Source organism: Parasteatoda tepidariorum, chromosome X2, assembly GCF_043381705.1.
Source record: "Parasteatoda tepidariorum isolate YZ-2023 chromosome X2, CAS_Ptep_4.0, whole genome shotgun sequence".
NCBI classification, from domain to species: domain Eukaryota; kingdom Metazoa; phylum Arthropoda; class Arachnida; order Araneae; family Theridiidae; genus Parasteatoda; species Parasteatoda tepidariorum.
The window spans coordinates 26,116,962-26,133,577 of NC_092215.1; the positions used below are offsets into that span (position 1 = coordinate 26,116,962).

The following is a 16,616-nucleotide window of genomic DNA, read 5'->3' on the forward strand; positions in this document are numbered from 1 at the left end:
TTTTTTTCCCCCAAAATAATTTAAAAAGTAATATTACTGATACATTTGCTATAAATCACATAACAGTATTTATTAAAAGAAATGAAATATTTATGTATATACTCAGTAGTTTTAATTTGCTAAACCAGGTAGTTTTTCAAGTAATAAGTCTCTTATGTGAACTGAGGAAAAATATAATTTCCAGCTTTATTTTTTCAATTGGTAATTTTTATTTTCACTAAATGTTAAGTATCAATGTAATCATTTATATAATAATAGATTAGTACACAATTGTATGTCAACACATTATTTATTATCTTAAACTGTCTGGAATTTATTATTAAAGGATTGCGCTTGTGTAAAATTTACTAGTGTAGAAATTCAGCTTTTTTGCCTTTTGGCTAATCTCATCCCTGCATCTGTCATCTACTTGATTGAATCAAGTTAGCATGTTATGCCACAATACTCCCCCACCAGAATTTTATCAGGGATAGAATTCAAAGAACAGATACTACTAGTTGCTGTACTTGTGAAAGACCGGAAGAGCTGCAATTAAGGTCACCGGGTTTTTGAGTGCTGAATGTGAGAGGTGTATTAACTTCACAGTCGTAGTTGCTCCTGTGTTGCCATTAGCAGTCGAGTGTATGCAGGCAGCCATTGTGTTTAATCGTTACAAGACTGAGTAGCAAAGCGTGAGAAGGTTGATTATATCGCAGTCACAAGTAGCAAGTCAACTGTTCAATGTGGATCATCCAACGAAGTAGGTGTTACTAGATCAAAGTGGGCGTTACTGCATGTTCAAATCACGTCCGGAGGTCACCAATGTGGGGGCAGAGTTAATGACCATGCCAACCTTCATCTATCAAAAGGTACCTCTTGATTGAATCAAGTTACCATGTCTTATATACCAGTGAGTTGATGTTAATAGTGGTAGTTAGGCCACAAATCTACTCCCTTTCTATTCATATTTCTCTCCCATCTCACACCCCATCCTAAAATTTTCCCCTTTCTTACCATCATGTGTTCATACCATTCAATGCCACCTTGACCTACAAGCAGCTTGGAAAAAATGTTGACCACCTGTGAAGAGGATTGCTTTCCCCTCTCTTCCAACAGGACTTTGCACACCTGCACTTCAATTCAGTGACTGTGATTGATTATAAATCCTCTTCCCTTTTCTCTCACTCATTGTTCATTTATGGTAATCTTCTACCCTAAACATCAGGATAACTATTTTTTATAGAAATAAATTCATAAAGAAATTCTTAAAATAAGAACTTTTAAATTGTGTTGTAGGGAAAGGGATGCTTTTTTGGTACTGATTGCTTTCTCAAGTTACCCTTATTTTACTGTAGTCTTTTATTGTTCCATTAAGAAAAAATGTTGTTTTGTTATTGAAAAATATCCCCTAACATGAGTTTTACAATGGGCTAAACTATTCAATTAAAATTGTGATTTAATGAGTATGTATTATAAATTTTTTTATAAATTATATTTTTATATTCATTCAAGTGAAACATACTGCCTATCTTGATGAGCAGGTAGGTTTTTCTTCTCTGGTAATGATTGCTAAATTTTAAGTGTTTTGCATGCCAAAACTTCTAGCTTATTTTAAAAGACCCCAATCAATGAAATAAGGTTATTTTATCTATTTTACATACAATTATGTTCATGATTCACATTCATATAGTTTTGATACCATAATTAAACAACACAAACTTCCATTTCTGTTACATTTGAATATCTGTACATCAACTGAACATCTGTGGGGCTTGGCACAAATCACTTTTCTCACTTAATGTCACTATTTTAAATCATAGTAATTTTTATTCACTATTTTTAAGCCCTAGTCATTTATCTTGCTTTTCTATAATAAAAATTTCCATTTTGCGATTTTTTCTTTTTTTAATCCTAGCAAAAACTTCTAACCCCTTCCATTGTACCCACTATTTTACTGTCTCTAACAGGACTCTTCCAAAAGGAGCAGGTGTAGAGAAGAAATTAGTAGGTGTAGACAAAAAAGAACTTCTACTTGCAAATGAGTACCTTTTGCAATGCAAGACAGCCAATCACTGCACCTAGGAATTCAAACCTTGCTGGTTTATGACCTAAGTTATCATTAGCACTATGAATTCGCTGATTGAAATCCGCACTAGGAGTTTCAAAAGCTTCCTGACATCAGAGATTTCACTTTCTAAAACTTAATTTTAATCACCAATTGTACTTTCGCTTCCTTATCTCCTGTGGAGTTGCCAAGAATGAATTTGGAGAAAATGCAGTTGATTTGATAACTTCAATTTATCTTTTTTTTCTTTCTTTTTTTTTCTTTTTTTGATAGATGGCCATCTTGATGGATTTGCCATAATACAAGCAAAAAAGATGAGTGCCAAATTATAAAATGTTCAAACATTGCTCCTCTAGATGGTTAACTTTGAAATTTGCTTGCAGGCTCATGGTTGAGTAATGGCCAGCTACTATTGTCTATTTCTAAAAATATATCCCACAAAGCAAAAGCTCATTAGGTAATACAAGTCGTCATTCTAAAAATATACCGTTAAAAAGAGTACAGTTAAAGCAGAATTGTACTTTGCTTTGTCAAGTGCCCATATTTTTACTAGCTTCACTGGTGTTTCCCAGCAAGAAAAGCCACTGGTTGCTGAAATATGACGAGCTAAGTACAGTAGAGAACCAATTAACCGGGATGCTCGGGAACATCGCTATCCCGGATGTCTGAATTTCCCGGTTTTCTGGATCGACCAAAAAGTGTCGTTAATCGATGTTTTATCGAACCCGAATTACAAGGAAAAAGTGTAATGCATAAAGTAAGAGAAAAAAGAAAGGTACTCCTAACTTTAAAAAGAAAAAAAAAATGGTAGAAAAATAACATTTAAAAGAATAAAAAAATTTGCAAGTTTAGACAAGAAAAACAAGTTTAAAAAATACAAAATTCTCATATTTATTTTTTAAAAATAATTACAATTCCTAAATTAAATAATATAAACAAAACCAATGATTAAATAACGCAATATATTTCATACCTAATTATACGGGGGGAAACGATAAAATAAAAGGAAAACTTATTAATCTAAATAAAAACACTTGAAAATTATCGAACCGAAACGATAGTTAAAAAAGGCACTAGCATAAATATTAAAACCCGGAACAAGGCAAGATCAACGGAATTCAAAAAAAAAAAAAAAACCTAATGATAAAATTTATGAATAAAAAGAATTAATTTATTAAGTGCGAAATTTATCGTGAAAAGAAAAAAATATCAAACGTAGTGGAATCGAAAAAAACAAAACTGCAATTTGCTTCATAAAATAATCCTGTGTTTAAATTAATAAACAATTCTCCTTTTTTTTTCCTTTTTTTTTGATAAAAACACATCAATAAGAACTTGCAAATGATACCACACTTCCATAGAATGAAAATTTATTTAGAAGAAAAAGATTTTATTTTTATTAATCGATGTCAAATAGATAAATATATTTTTCTCTTTCATCTTCTGTTCACTGATATGCATGTGCAATGCATTTTCCCCACCCCCTCGTAAATCAAACTAGCAAACGAAATCATCATGCCACTCCTTTGAGTTTAACGACCTAAAAGAGAATAAAGATCTAAAATCTTCAAGGTCGCGGAAGAAATGACGTTTCTCTGGGTAAACGGGGAAAAAAATTCTCCCCTTCCTTACATTTTCCTCTACTCAACTTCAAGGATGAGTTCAATTTCCGCTTTTTTTCATAATCGTTCTAGTTTAAAATGGCGGGAAAACCGATCTTAATTTTTCCCGGTTATCTGGATACCGGATAAATGGCTCTCTTATGTACTTCAATAAGCAAGTTTTGTAACAAGTCAGCTTTGAAGCAGAACGTTATAGATGTTGAAAGCATAACCTCTGAAAATAATCATCTTCCTCTTAAACAAGTTGTTTGTTGTGATATCATTATGACAATAATAAAATCTTTAAGTGATTCTGAGAAACATAATTCTTTGATAGCTACAAAGCTGCAGTATTAGCTCTTAATTGAAAAAATATCATTTTATTCAAGTTTATTAAAATTGAGGTGTTTACATCCTCAAGAAAGTAAAACCATAATAGTAGCCATTATATTGTGGAAGTTGTGAAAGCTCTTCAGATTAATATTTCAGTTGTTAAATTGGTTGATCAATGAAAAACTTCACTGTTAAAAACTGAAATTTCTTAAAATGTTAAGATAGATGTTCACTGAAGAAATTTATTACCTTTGAAAACCTCATTGGAGAAATTTAATTATCCCTTAATGTCAACAGTAGTTGAAGATACATTGGTTTTTTCCTATGGTAATGCAGCAGCTGAAAAAGGATTTTCAATGTCTGGAAGAGCTCTAACTGAAAAAAGCGTCTTTGTCAGGAAAAACATTAACTTCTATAATGACTGTTAAAAATATATTAAAAACATTCAATAACAAACCAGAATTGGTGCCTACAAGGAAAGAACTTTTAAGTTTTGCACAAAGTGTTTATCCCGATTATGAGAATTATTTGTTGCAACAAAAACAACTAGCTGCCAAGGAAGAACAAAGGAAAATTAATGATGAAATAAAACGACAGGATGAAAAAAAAAAAGACTTTTAGAGAAAAAAAAACATTAAAAGTTGTCTGAATGCACTGAAAGATAAAAGAGGAAGAGAACAAGCAAAACGGAAAAATTACAATTGTCTTTTTCATGAAGCAACAAAATGTAAACGAATTTTAAAATTACCCATTTCTACTAAACGTAGAAATGGGTAATTTTAAAGAAATATAATTGGTTGAAGCAATGCTGCAAGATAAATTAAGAAAGGAGGAAGATGAAGAAAGAAAAAGAGAAGATGCCATTCAAAGGACTCTTGTAAAAAAAGTCCTCTTTGATAGAAAGTCATTTAAAGGCGAAAACAAAATAACGGATGTACCTTTTGCAATCATTAATGACATCAATTCATAAAAATGCATTACATTACTAATAGTATATATAAGATTTGTATGTTAAAAAAGAAAACAAAAGTATCTTATTCTCGCTTCTATTCTCATAAAATTAAATAACTTAGAAGTATTCCTATTTTTTTTGTGGTATTATTACTGCTACATGCTATTTATTTTTTGGTTATTACATACAAATTTTGAATTTTTGAGAAATAGTTTACTTTGATGTGATTTTGTACATTTAGGTAACAACTCATGACTGCAAATGATAAATATGTTTATATGATTGCATTAATATTTTCGCTGTACACTTTCACTATTATTTCAGTATTATACTTTAAAGTAGCTTAAATCAAACATGTAATTTTTTTAGTCATGAAAAATTTGAAAATATTTATTTAAAAGATTTTTTTTTTAAAAATTCAGTAGCCGTTAAATAAATTAAAATAAAATCCACAATTATGCTTGATATCTACAGCAATAAATGTTTCTAGACCAATTTTTTTATTTTACCTCTTATATTTTTAAGGCTATTTAAATGTTGCAGGATGTTTACATTGTTGTTTTTATGGCAGTCACTATAACTTTTTAAAACAATTTTGTCACTTTATTTGCAAAGACGTGTGCTGAGCCCTGCATCTGTATATCAACATGTTTTTAGCAATCAGACATTTTTGTGGCTCTTATTCAAATAATATTGGGTTGTTTGGAAAGTAATTTAATTTTTCCCAGCAGAAGATTTAGTCAAGGCTGGCGATCACACCGAGGACCAGGTAAAGAGGACACCGAAAGAAACTCAGATTTAATGTTCAGTAATTCTGTAAATTATTTATTTATTCCTTTTTTTTTTAAATATTGTTTGCTTTAAGAATATATTTTTATGTTATTTTCTAATTAACTATATATTCTTAAGCTAACTTTTTTTATGGTTAAAGTTCTCTTAGTAAAAGTTTTTGCTAAAGGTGATAAGAAAAGTGAGCAGCCGAAAAATCACTTGTTTGACATTGAATAGAATGAACTCCATATTTTCCTAGGAGGATATTTTCTATACAGGTTTATGATTCAAGAAACTATCCAACAAAAAAGCCAATATTCTAAAAAAGTAAATGCAAGAGAAAAACCATAAAGTTAAATTTTGTGTCAGTCGAGCGTGTGTGTCAAACATATTCTTAATATATAAATTTGTTGATACAAATCTTGATATTTTATATAGAAAATGCTTCTATTTTGCTTATTTTAATTCAATTCTAGTTATTTCTAATTTAAATTTATGTTTTTTATCCAAATCTTGGTAAATTTTTTGAGAAATTTGGCTTATTTCTAAATATTTCTAAACAAGATCAAAAAGTTAATTACCAAGATAGTTAGATACCAAGCTCTTAGTAAATGTTAAGTGAACAAGAAATTTATATACACTTTTACAATATATTAATTTTGTTTGTTTTTTGATTTATATATACAGTGCAACCTTGAAAATCCGACTACTGAAGGGTTCGTATTTTAGATACCTTACTTAAATTGATAGAATTATTAAAGTTTCGAATTCGCCGTGCCGATTTCGCAATTAAATGCGCGTGTGTAAACCTCCGACGTCAATTTTAACGAAAATATACTCTTAAATAATATATAAGAGACATTAAAACTCAAACTTTAGTCATTTTCCCCCGTAATCGATTGTTTAGATAACATAATATTAGCAATTAAAACTAAAACTATAGGTTTGAAACACGAGCTGAATTTCAACTTATAACTGAAACAGATGCTTTTAGACTATCTGTATCTGTCCATAGAGTCTATATAATTCAAAATTGTATCTGATTCGCCAACAGCCTCTTTCCTGTACCGGGCCAAAAATATTTCTAAGGATTTTCCTTCCAAAAACACCAAGAGTACGCTGAGTGTCTGCGTTTAGTGTCCATGTTTCACTTGCATAGAGCAATACAGGTAGAATAAGAGTTTTGTAAATTTTAATTTTAGTTTTTTGACTGATTAGGCTTGATCTTAATTGCTTTCTCAGTCCAAAAAAACACTTGTTTACTATTTTAATGCTGTTACCTACTTCTGTTTTTATGCTGTTTTGGTCATTGATCATTGTTCCAAGGTATTTGAATTCATTAACCTTTTCAAAGGTGTAACCATTTATGAATAAAGGATCATGATTTACAGTTGTGGCTGGAGATTCCATAAATTTACTTTTATCTTCATTGATGGTAAGGCCTATATTTGTGGTAGAAGTTTCAAGAGCCTGAAAGGCCTCTCTCACAGCTCTCTCTGGCCTTCCTATGACATTGATGCATATGCCAGTAATTGAACTGAACTATTCCAAAGGGTGCCTTTTCGGTCTAATCCACTATCTCTGATACATTTCTCCAGAGCTAGATTAAAGAGTAGACAGGCCTCTCTCTGTTGAAAATGGTTCTGATAATTGATTTTGAATTTTAACCCTGCGTCCTATATTACTTAGTGTAGCGCTAATTAACTTAATGAGTTTAGTAGGGATCCCAAATTCGGCCATTGCTTCCTGTAGTTTATCTCTCTTAAAGCTGTCATAAGCAGCTTTAAAGTCTATAAATAAATGAAAAGTTTTGATATTATATTCCTTAGTTTTTTCTAAAATTTGTTTTAGAGTGTGAATTTGATTTGTAGTAGATCTTTGTGATCTAAAACCACATTGGTAGTCTCCAATTATTTTGTTGGTAAAAGGGAGAAGTCTTGCAAAAAGCAGGTTGGAGAATATTTTATATGCCACATTGAGGAGTGTAATGCCCCTATAGTTACGACATTCAAGTTGGTCTCCTTTCTCAAATATTCCTCTAGATATGCTCTTTTCTTTTCTTTATGTAATTTCTTTTCCCTTTTCCTCAGATCCCTGTATTTTTCCTCATAACTTCTGATATAATGTTTTTGTATAATCAGTCTGTAGGCTTTGTTCTTTTCCTCAGTAATTTTCCTGCAATCGTCATCAAACCACTCTCTTCTGGTACTACATTCTAAGCATGGAATGGTTTCACATGCTGATTTTAAAATGATTTCCTTAACTGAGTTCCAATCGAAGATGCTATTTGAATTTTCTTTTTCCAGTTCAATGGATCTAGATAGTTTGCACTTGAATTCTTTAAGGATGCTGGGATCATTTAATTTAGCGATGTCTAGTTTAGGAATGGTGTTTTCCCTCTTAGAATAAAATTTCTTACATAACCTAAGTCTAACTTTGGAGATGACCAGAATATGGTCGGTGTCTACATTTGCTCCTCTGTAGCTTCTCGCATCTGACAAATTGCTACAATGTCTTGTATCTACAAGTACATGGTCTATTTGATTAAAGGTTAAACCGTCTGGGAATCGCCAGGTGTACTTGTGTATTTTCTTATGTGGGAATGCTATACTGGATATAAACATATTCTCTGAAACAGCAAAATCAAAAAGTCTCTGTCCGCTTCTATTAGTCTCAGGGTGTAGGCTTTCAGCAGAAGCATGACAGGGCATGAATCTTAACACTTCATAAGTAGGTCATAAAATATATCCTTTTCCTCCTCGTCTTTGCCTTCTATTGGTGCATGGGTGCAGATCAATGTGATATTGTAATGTCTTCCCCTGATTCTGATTTTGCAGATCCTCATGCTTATGGCCTGAAAATCAATAACTAAGTTTCTTAGTTTTTTTGCTTACGATGAATCTGACACCAAACTGGTGAGATTTTTCTTGGCAGCTATAGTAAACTCTGCAATCCTTCCTATCCAAAATACCTTGTCCCAGCCATCTGATCTCCTGGATGCTAGGATATCAATATCATAGTTGACAAGTACTTCAATTAAGTTTTTCAGGGCACCTCCTCTATACAGGGTGCGAACATTCCAAGTGCCAATTTTCAAGTCCTTTTCCGTTCCAAGTTGTTTAGATAGAGTCCTGCCGGTTTCCACATATTGTTGAGGTTTCTGAACTGGAAGTTTTTTACAGTGGGGGTAGTTGGCCCCACACCAAACCCCTAACCTGGAGGACCAGGGTGTTCCTCTTGGTCTGGTGTCTCCCCTCCGACCTGAAATTCATCTCTACAAACAAAATTATCTTAAAATTAAATTTTTATTTTAGAAGGGAAGTAAAGTATTCTTTTTATTGAATAAAAAGTCTCCTAACAAAACATATTATCTGAACAGTTCAACAAGCTTTTTTTTTTCTTTAACCTTTTTCAATTCTCAGAAAGAGATTCCACTATCTGGGAAGGAAGCAAACTATTTTTGAAACCTAACAAATGCAAAGAAAGACACTTCTTTGGTATTTTGAATAGGGTTCATACAGCTATCCATTGTTCACATTATTATTCATCAGTTTCTTTCATTATTAAGTGTGCTTGCTTCCCAATGAGGTGTTGCTGGTTCGAATCCCAGCAATGTCTAGTCAATTCGAATTCTACACCCGGCTCTCACCAAGCACAATGCTGATGTAAAATATCCTCAGTGGTAAACAGATCATGGGTCCCCTTGCTCTCAGACTGACCTTGAAAGGTTTTCCTCTTCAAGGCAACACAAATGCGGGTTAGTTCCATCAAAAAGTCCTCCATTTAGGCGAAACTCCTCCCAATACTTTTGATCCAGGAGATTCCTTCTCTTCTGTATTTGGTTCAAAATTACAAGGCAGCAAATTCAATATGTGTAATGCATTATTGGTCTGACATAAAACTCCCATTAATAGCCCGAGTCTGATATGACAAACTTTATACCAATAAACTACTGACATAAGGTTGTCCGATAATCAACAGTTGCCAATATAGCCGACTTTCCTAGAGCCGCAAAGCTACCGACCTATTGTGTTTGCTGGGTATAGTTAAACACTCACTTAGCAAAAAGTTAACCATTATGATTACATCTGGTTTAAAAATACATCTTTCTCATACAATTATGCAAAAAGACACAATATGATGTAGCATTCAATAGCCCTGATCCTGAATGGAAAAAAAAATTAGCTATACAATAAATTAGTTTGTTTACTATAAAGATATTATGTGGGATACTAAACTATGCTATGTGAGATAAAGATACTGTGTGACATATTTTTCTAATACTACTGTTAACTATAATTTCAGCAACTTTTTTGATTCACTCTATAGTCATTTATGTACTGAAAATAATTAGGTAACAGGTCTATTATGAGTAACCTTTGATAAATAATTTGAGTGATAAATTACACTATATATGATATATCACATCATATTTTTGTTAAGAATGTGTGGAGTTATTCCAACTTCACTTTATACTGAAATTTGTTGCTGCATGGTTATATAATAGGTCCATAACTAAAATTTTAATATAGAATAATTGTTGTTTCTAATAAAAATGAATATTCATGTTATAAATATAAATAAAAATTGAAGATGTAAATTTTTTTTCAGAACATGAAATGGAAGAAAAACTTTTCAGTTTGATAAAAGAACTTCAATTAACAAGTAAATCACTTGTTCGGAGTAAACAAAACCTGGTAAAACGTGTTAAGGAAAGAAAAGAAGAACTGGAGGCTACAAAAAAATTTAAATCGGGGGCTAAAAAGGTTGGCAATTAGACTTTTAATGTTTTTTTTAATATACTGTTTGTTTCAATTTCAAGTCCTGTGTACATATCAAATGATCTTAAAATTCGATGTTTAAAACCCTATGATTGAAGAACTGCCATATTAAGTATAATCTAATTTAATAAAATGTGAGACTAGCAAGCTGTACTTGTTTGACATATCAGAAAAAAAGCTGTAATAATAAGTACTAAATAATAACACGTGACTATAATAACAATAAGTACTTTAAAATAAGAAATATTATTAATAAATACATAAAGCCTTAATTTTGTTTCATATTCTCAGAAATCAAGTTAAATACATAAAAAGCAACTTTAAAAAATACTTAAAATATACATTTATTGTTAAGTATATGAACTTAAGTAGCATAAAAATATTTACTTTTCAGTAGACTGAATTGTTGTAAAGTTTTTAAAAATCGTTGTAATTGTTTCATAAGTAAAAAATTACGATAATAAAAATAAATCCTCAGTGGTTATATCATTTCATAGAATCCTCCTATTCATCCCTGTCAAGTAGTAAGCAATATTGTTTCTGATTAGTGCTTGATAATATTAAAATTTTAATATAATTTTCAGAAAAACTTATTTTCTAGTTCGTTTAGAGTTGGTCCCTTAAAGTACCTTTTGAGGGGGGGGCTTTTCTCACCTTTTTGTATCATTTGGTCCTTAAAGTCCTTTTTTAAAAAAAGTTTTTTCAAACAACCAGTCTATGCTGGTGTCAATTTTCAAATTTCATTCTTTTATCAAACAGGTGAGGTATTATACAATTTCCAGTTTGGAGGAATTTGTGTTTATTGAGTAAATTCTTGCAAAATTGGTTTTCGGAGCAATTTGCCCCTGGACCAGCACTGTATATAAACTTGTGCAGAAGCACATCCAAGCGTTTTTGCAATTATTCAAACTTAGGCCAAGCAAATGGCAAAATTTTGTATGATCAAAGCTTAGTAGCATTATCAAATGCTAACTTGCCCCTTAAAAATATGTTTATAATGAGTTAGGATGGTCCAAATGTTAACAAAAAAATAGTAATTAAATTGATGAACATAAATTTTGTGACTGTATGAAAGAAGTCGCTAATCAACATTGGGTTGTACACAAAGTTCATATTGTCATTCAAAAAGTATTAGAAGCAATGGGTGACAAAATGATGATGGGACTGCAAATTTTTTAGTTTATTTTTGACTGCTGACTCTAGGACTGGCTGCTGCAAGAATTCTTGAGCAATGGGCAGTAGTCATTGAGTACTGTCTAAAAAATTTTCCTTTGCAATCTAACTACATTCAGCTACAATCTGGCCAGTATCAGTATTGCAAAGCTTCTAAAATCTGACAATAAGTTAAAATTACTTTTTATAATAGACAGTGCTACTTTTTTTAGAATTATTTGAAAATATTTCACAAAGATGTAGCAATAGTACATAAATTGTTTGATGCTAAAGTAGGGCTGATTGTGCTCCGGCGGATTTTTCGCTGACAGTGATCCGGAAGTTTCCGGAAATCAAATTTTCAAAGGTGGAACTTAAAAACACTATTTTATTTGTTTGTAAGGGAGAGCCAGATACTTTATAAGCTTATATTCATGATTAATATTCTTTTTTTTTATCAGTTAATAGTTATTATAATCATAAACTCAAGAAAGAAAGACATATTTGTAAATTTTAATTACTTCTCCAGGTCATCATAGGTATGTATAAATGGTATAGGTATGTGTAAAATTTTAAGTAAGCTAAGAAATATTGAGAAAAAGGAAGAAAAAACCTTGTTTAAATTTTTTTCTTCTAATTTTTCAATTTAAACTTTTTTTTTTTTTTTTTTTTTTTTTTTAACCCAAGAAATTTTCCAGAATTTTGACTTGGACTCACTATCACCCCTGCTAAAGAAATGCTTTTAAAACTTAAGAGTAAGATATATGTAATTTCTGAAGATAGTTTGTAGGCGTGGAAGGTAAATTATTGCCATTAACAGAACTTAAGTACTGCTTGAAGCAAAGTAATGAATTGTCCAAAATAAAGGTACAATATCAAAAACAATTTTGCGTGGTTTCTTAGGAGTTTTATATGACAGGATATACAATTCTTAACAGGCAGTTAAAAATACCAGGGATCATTTTATCTAATCCCGACTATTTGGACAAAGACAATTTTTAGTTGACTTCCAGAGAGTCCCAAATTATTCCAAAGCTTTACCATTATCGTTGGACATTTGCTGCCTTTCTGATGTGTGAAGGATTTTTAAAGTGGAAGAACTTAGTAAAATTAGTTCTTTTAACCAGTATTAGTCGGAAATTATTCTGTCAAAAATACAACTAGTGAAGTTAAGTTTACTGTTTTTGGTCAAGTAGTGTAGATCACAGTAGCCTTATCACATGGCAGTGCTACAATTAAACAAGAGTTCTCCTCCTTTGGTAATGTTTCAATATCCAACAAAACTGCCATGTCAGAAAAAAGGTTTAATGCACATCTTGATGTTTTTTGGTTTTTTTTTTCAGGAATGAAAAAAATTTGACAATTAAACTTTACTTAGTTTTTGTTGAAAAGGAATTAATTTTTTTTAGTCTCAAATGCTCACCAAAGCAACAAGACCTAATTAGAAGATTTGAAGCAAACCGATAAAATGAAAGAAAGTTATGATGATGTCAAAAATAAAATTGTAAAAAAAAAATTAAAAAAAGTGTTACATCTCAAAAAAAAAAAAACTTAAATATATTTGTTCAAATGTGTGTCTAATATTTTTTCTGCTAATTAGATAAAGCAAATTATTTAACTGATGAACTGAGAAATGAAACAGATGATTCATTGTTTATTGCCCATTTTCAAAAAAAAAAATTTCTGGGTTACTAAGTTATAATCATTTAAAGTCAAATCTACAAAATTATCTCACATTTAGCAGTATAATTTAATTTTAATAACTTATGTGCCATTTTATATTTATTTTCATGAAAATTTGAATCACTTCAATACAAAGGTATAGTTTTTCATTAATCAATTTTTTGCAGATCCCAAGTCAATGCAAATCATTGTTCATGCATAACTTTGATTTGGTATATCTATATAATAAATATTGAGTATCACTATGGTGGTATGACTATCGCAATATGAACAGCTTTTAAATTTTTTTTTTCCTTTTTTCAAAATATTTGGATCCTTGGTCCCTTTTTTTAGAAGTTCCCAGCTGCTAAACATTCTGGATTAGTGCAAAAAAATGGAGCATCCAACTTTCATGAATCGCTTCATTTTGCATATTTTAATCACATTTCTTTATGCTACTTATTTTAATTACAATAATTTTATTTTTGCTCTCCTATGCAAGAGTTTTACATTCCATTTTTATTTTGTGGGTAAAAATAAAAAATTTTCATTTCGCGTTTCAACAACAAAATAAAAAGTAGGCATTCTAGATTAGGTAAGGGTTGGAAAGAGCTTTTATTTTATTTGACTCTGTAACCGGAAATACTTCTGAAACCTCTCAGGTATACTTGCCTGAGACTATTTAAGTCCTCTCAAAATTATTGCCTTATTTTGAAGAAATGCAACAACGATCTGACTTGGTGCCCAGTCTAGGTGGCATTTCCTCTTTCTTTGAAGGTTGTACCTGATGTTGATAGCTTTAAAAATGATGCAACTATTTCTAAATGATACTGAAACAACATTTATGTACAAAATACCTACAATTATTTTAAATTATTAATAATGTACTGTGCTACTCTATGATTTCAAAATTATTTACGTGGTTAAATCAGAAAAAGGGAAAAAAAGGCTTGCAAAAAGATTACATTCTAAAACATGCACAGCATTGTTGCAAACAAAACATTCCATTTTGCTTGTTAAAAGTGGAATCTCATTGAATGTGGGCTCATTATAAGTAGTTTCTACTATAATTCCATTTGTGTCTGTTGATAGCTTATTTCAAGCTTCACAAAAATTCCAACTTTGATGTCTGCATTTTTTTAATGTAATGAATTAAGGCTTCATTAAACAACAATATCTGGTGAACAAGAATGCTGCTGGTGCATGAGCATATAGTCATATTTTTCTCCTATCAAGCAAGGCAAAAGCAGTCTATTCACTGTAGTCACTTGAAAAACAAAGCATTTAATCCCCGCTTTTTGAATTTTTATTTCCTTTATTCTTTTCTCGTTTTTCCTCTGTTTCACAAACTTAAATAATGTAAATTGTAAACATTTTTTGTTGGATTTCAAAATGTTAATGAATCTGTAAAAATCAAATTAAGTCAGGTACTAATTCGCGATCGCAACACTCGAATACGCCATCTGGGGAGAGACCGGTTTCATGCCTTTAGCCCTTCTCCCATCCCTCTCCTCCTCTTTTCAGTTGTATAGGAATGTACTACGATATTTTCCCTTTTCTTAATATTTTTCCTTTTTATTTAATAAAAATATTTCTTAAAATTTCCATAATAGTTTTCTTTAGAACTATGTTTAATGTAGTTTTCAGTTCCATATAGTTTTTCAAGTTAAGAGATTTCAATCTATATGAAAATCAAGAGAGAAACTAACGTACTTCCTTCCTCTATGACTTTCCACACGCTAATGGGGAAAGCATGTGAAGTGTTGCCATAGGAAAAGAGTTCTGCTCTACGCCCCCTGCAGCCCATTTCGATCGCCAATAATAAATTTCTTTCAACCAGCAAGGCAGAAAACTAACTAAAAACAGATTGGTTATTTAATTTATGATGTATATATATATATATTTGTTTACTTGCATTTTACAACTACTTATATTTCATTTATGTTTTCATCTTGATACATTTTAGTTATGGAATTCATATGAAAGTCATCTATCAAGTGATTGGATGAAAAAGAGAGAAAACCTTGAAAAGATATCTGACGCATTAAAGGACGAGTATGAGAAACATAAAGAAGTTATGTCAAATTATAAAAAATTTCAGTATTGTACACTGAAAGAGTGCCAAGAATTATAGAATAAATATCCTGAATTGACATTTTTTCTGAAAATTCAAATTAATATCATTAAAATTTCTTATATTTTACCAAATTCTATTGAAACTATAAAGTATGGAACAGTGCAATTTGAATTTGTAAATATTTTAATGTTGTTTCTTTTTTAATAAAGGGAAAATAACTTTTTTACATCTTGTTTAAAAACTGCTAATGTCAATTTTATATAATGTGTGTCGATTGTTTTGTAATCATTACAAAAGAATAAAAACATAAAATTTTTTATGTGATTAAGTGGGAAGTTCTGAACTGAAGTCAACACTAAAATTACTCAAAATAATTCTAACTAAATTTTAAACCACAATACTAAAAAAGAAGGAGTCTTATACCTTGACCCCTTAGTGAAGAATTTTTGCATTCACTGTATGTAATTGACCTGTAACAAGTACTATTTGCAGTTTCGGTGACCATTCAAGGTTTTCTAGGCATGTTCAGTTGCAGCGGCTCTTAAACTTTCAAACAGGTGACTAAAATGCGACTATTTGCAACTATTTTCGACGTGAGGCGACTATGGCAACTTTTTTTTGCATGAAAAGGCTAAAGAAGCAACTATTTTCAGGAAAAGGAGACTTTTCTGTACTCCTAGCGATGTTTTTGAGCATAAATTGGGTTGACAACTTGCAGCCCACGGTAGCTTCTGAACACAGATTTTTTCTTAATAAATAAATAAAATAAAAAATTTTGAATTGCAAATTTGAGTCATCACTTTTTAATGCGCTCCATTTGCTTAGATTTCATTGTAAATTTATTTTGTTTCTCGATCACCTCTTCAACAGTTATTGCTATGAAATTCTGCATGATTTTTAAAAAAAAACTCATTTTTTATACGATATTACGATGCGTGAATTTTGAATTTGAATAATCACTTTTCACAATATATTATGTACATAGTAACAGGGCTTTATCCCTGTTACCATTGTTGTATTCAGCTTTAATAATGCAGTCATAAGGCATAATAAGTTCTAAAAAAGTTTATTTAGAGGTGGGCTGGTGGTTATAACAGTTCACATCACCACTCCACAAGGGAGGGGTGTGCACAAAACTGTGGATGGTTCCAGCAGATGTTTACTGGCACGCGTTATTCAGTAAGAGACATGCGAAAACCATTGATCTCGCATTAAATACTAACAGAGAATGGTGTAAACCGGT

The 16,616-nt window shown here is 31.0% G+C and overlaps 1 protein-coding gene across 1 annotated transcript in view; it reads left to right on the forward strand.

Annotated features, from left to right (window-relative positions):
• Window positions 1–15,599, forward strand: part of LOC107437513 (uncharacterized) — a gene marked incomplete at its 5' end in the record, with an annotated part of 153,551 nt that extends 137,952 nt beyond the window's left edge. Inside the window, 2 exon segments of the mRNA XM_071188260.1 lie at window positions 10,313–10,467; window positions 15,263–15,599. Of these exon segments, the coding sequence (XP_071044361.1) occupies window positions 10,313–10,467; window positions 15,263–15,430 (323 nt within the window). The 3' untranslated portion in view covers window positions 15,431–15,599.
• Window positions 15,600–16,616: the final 1,017 nt, after the last annotated feature.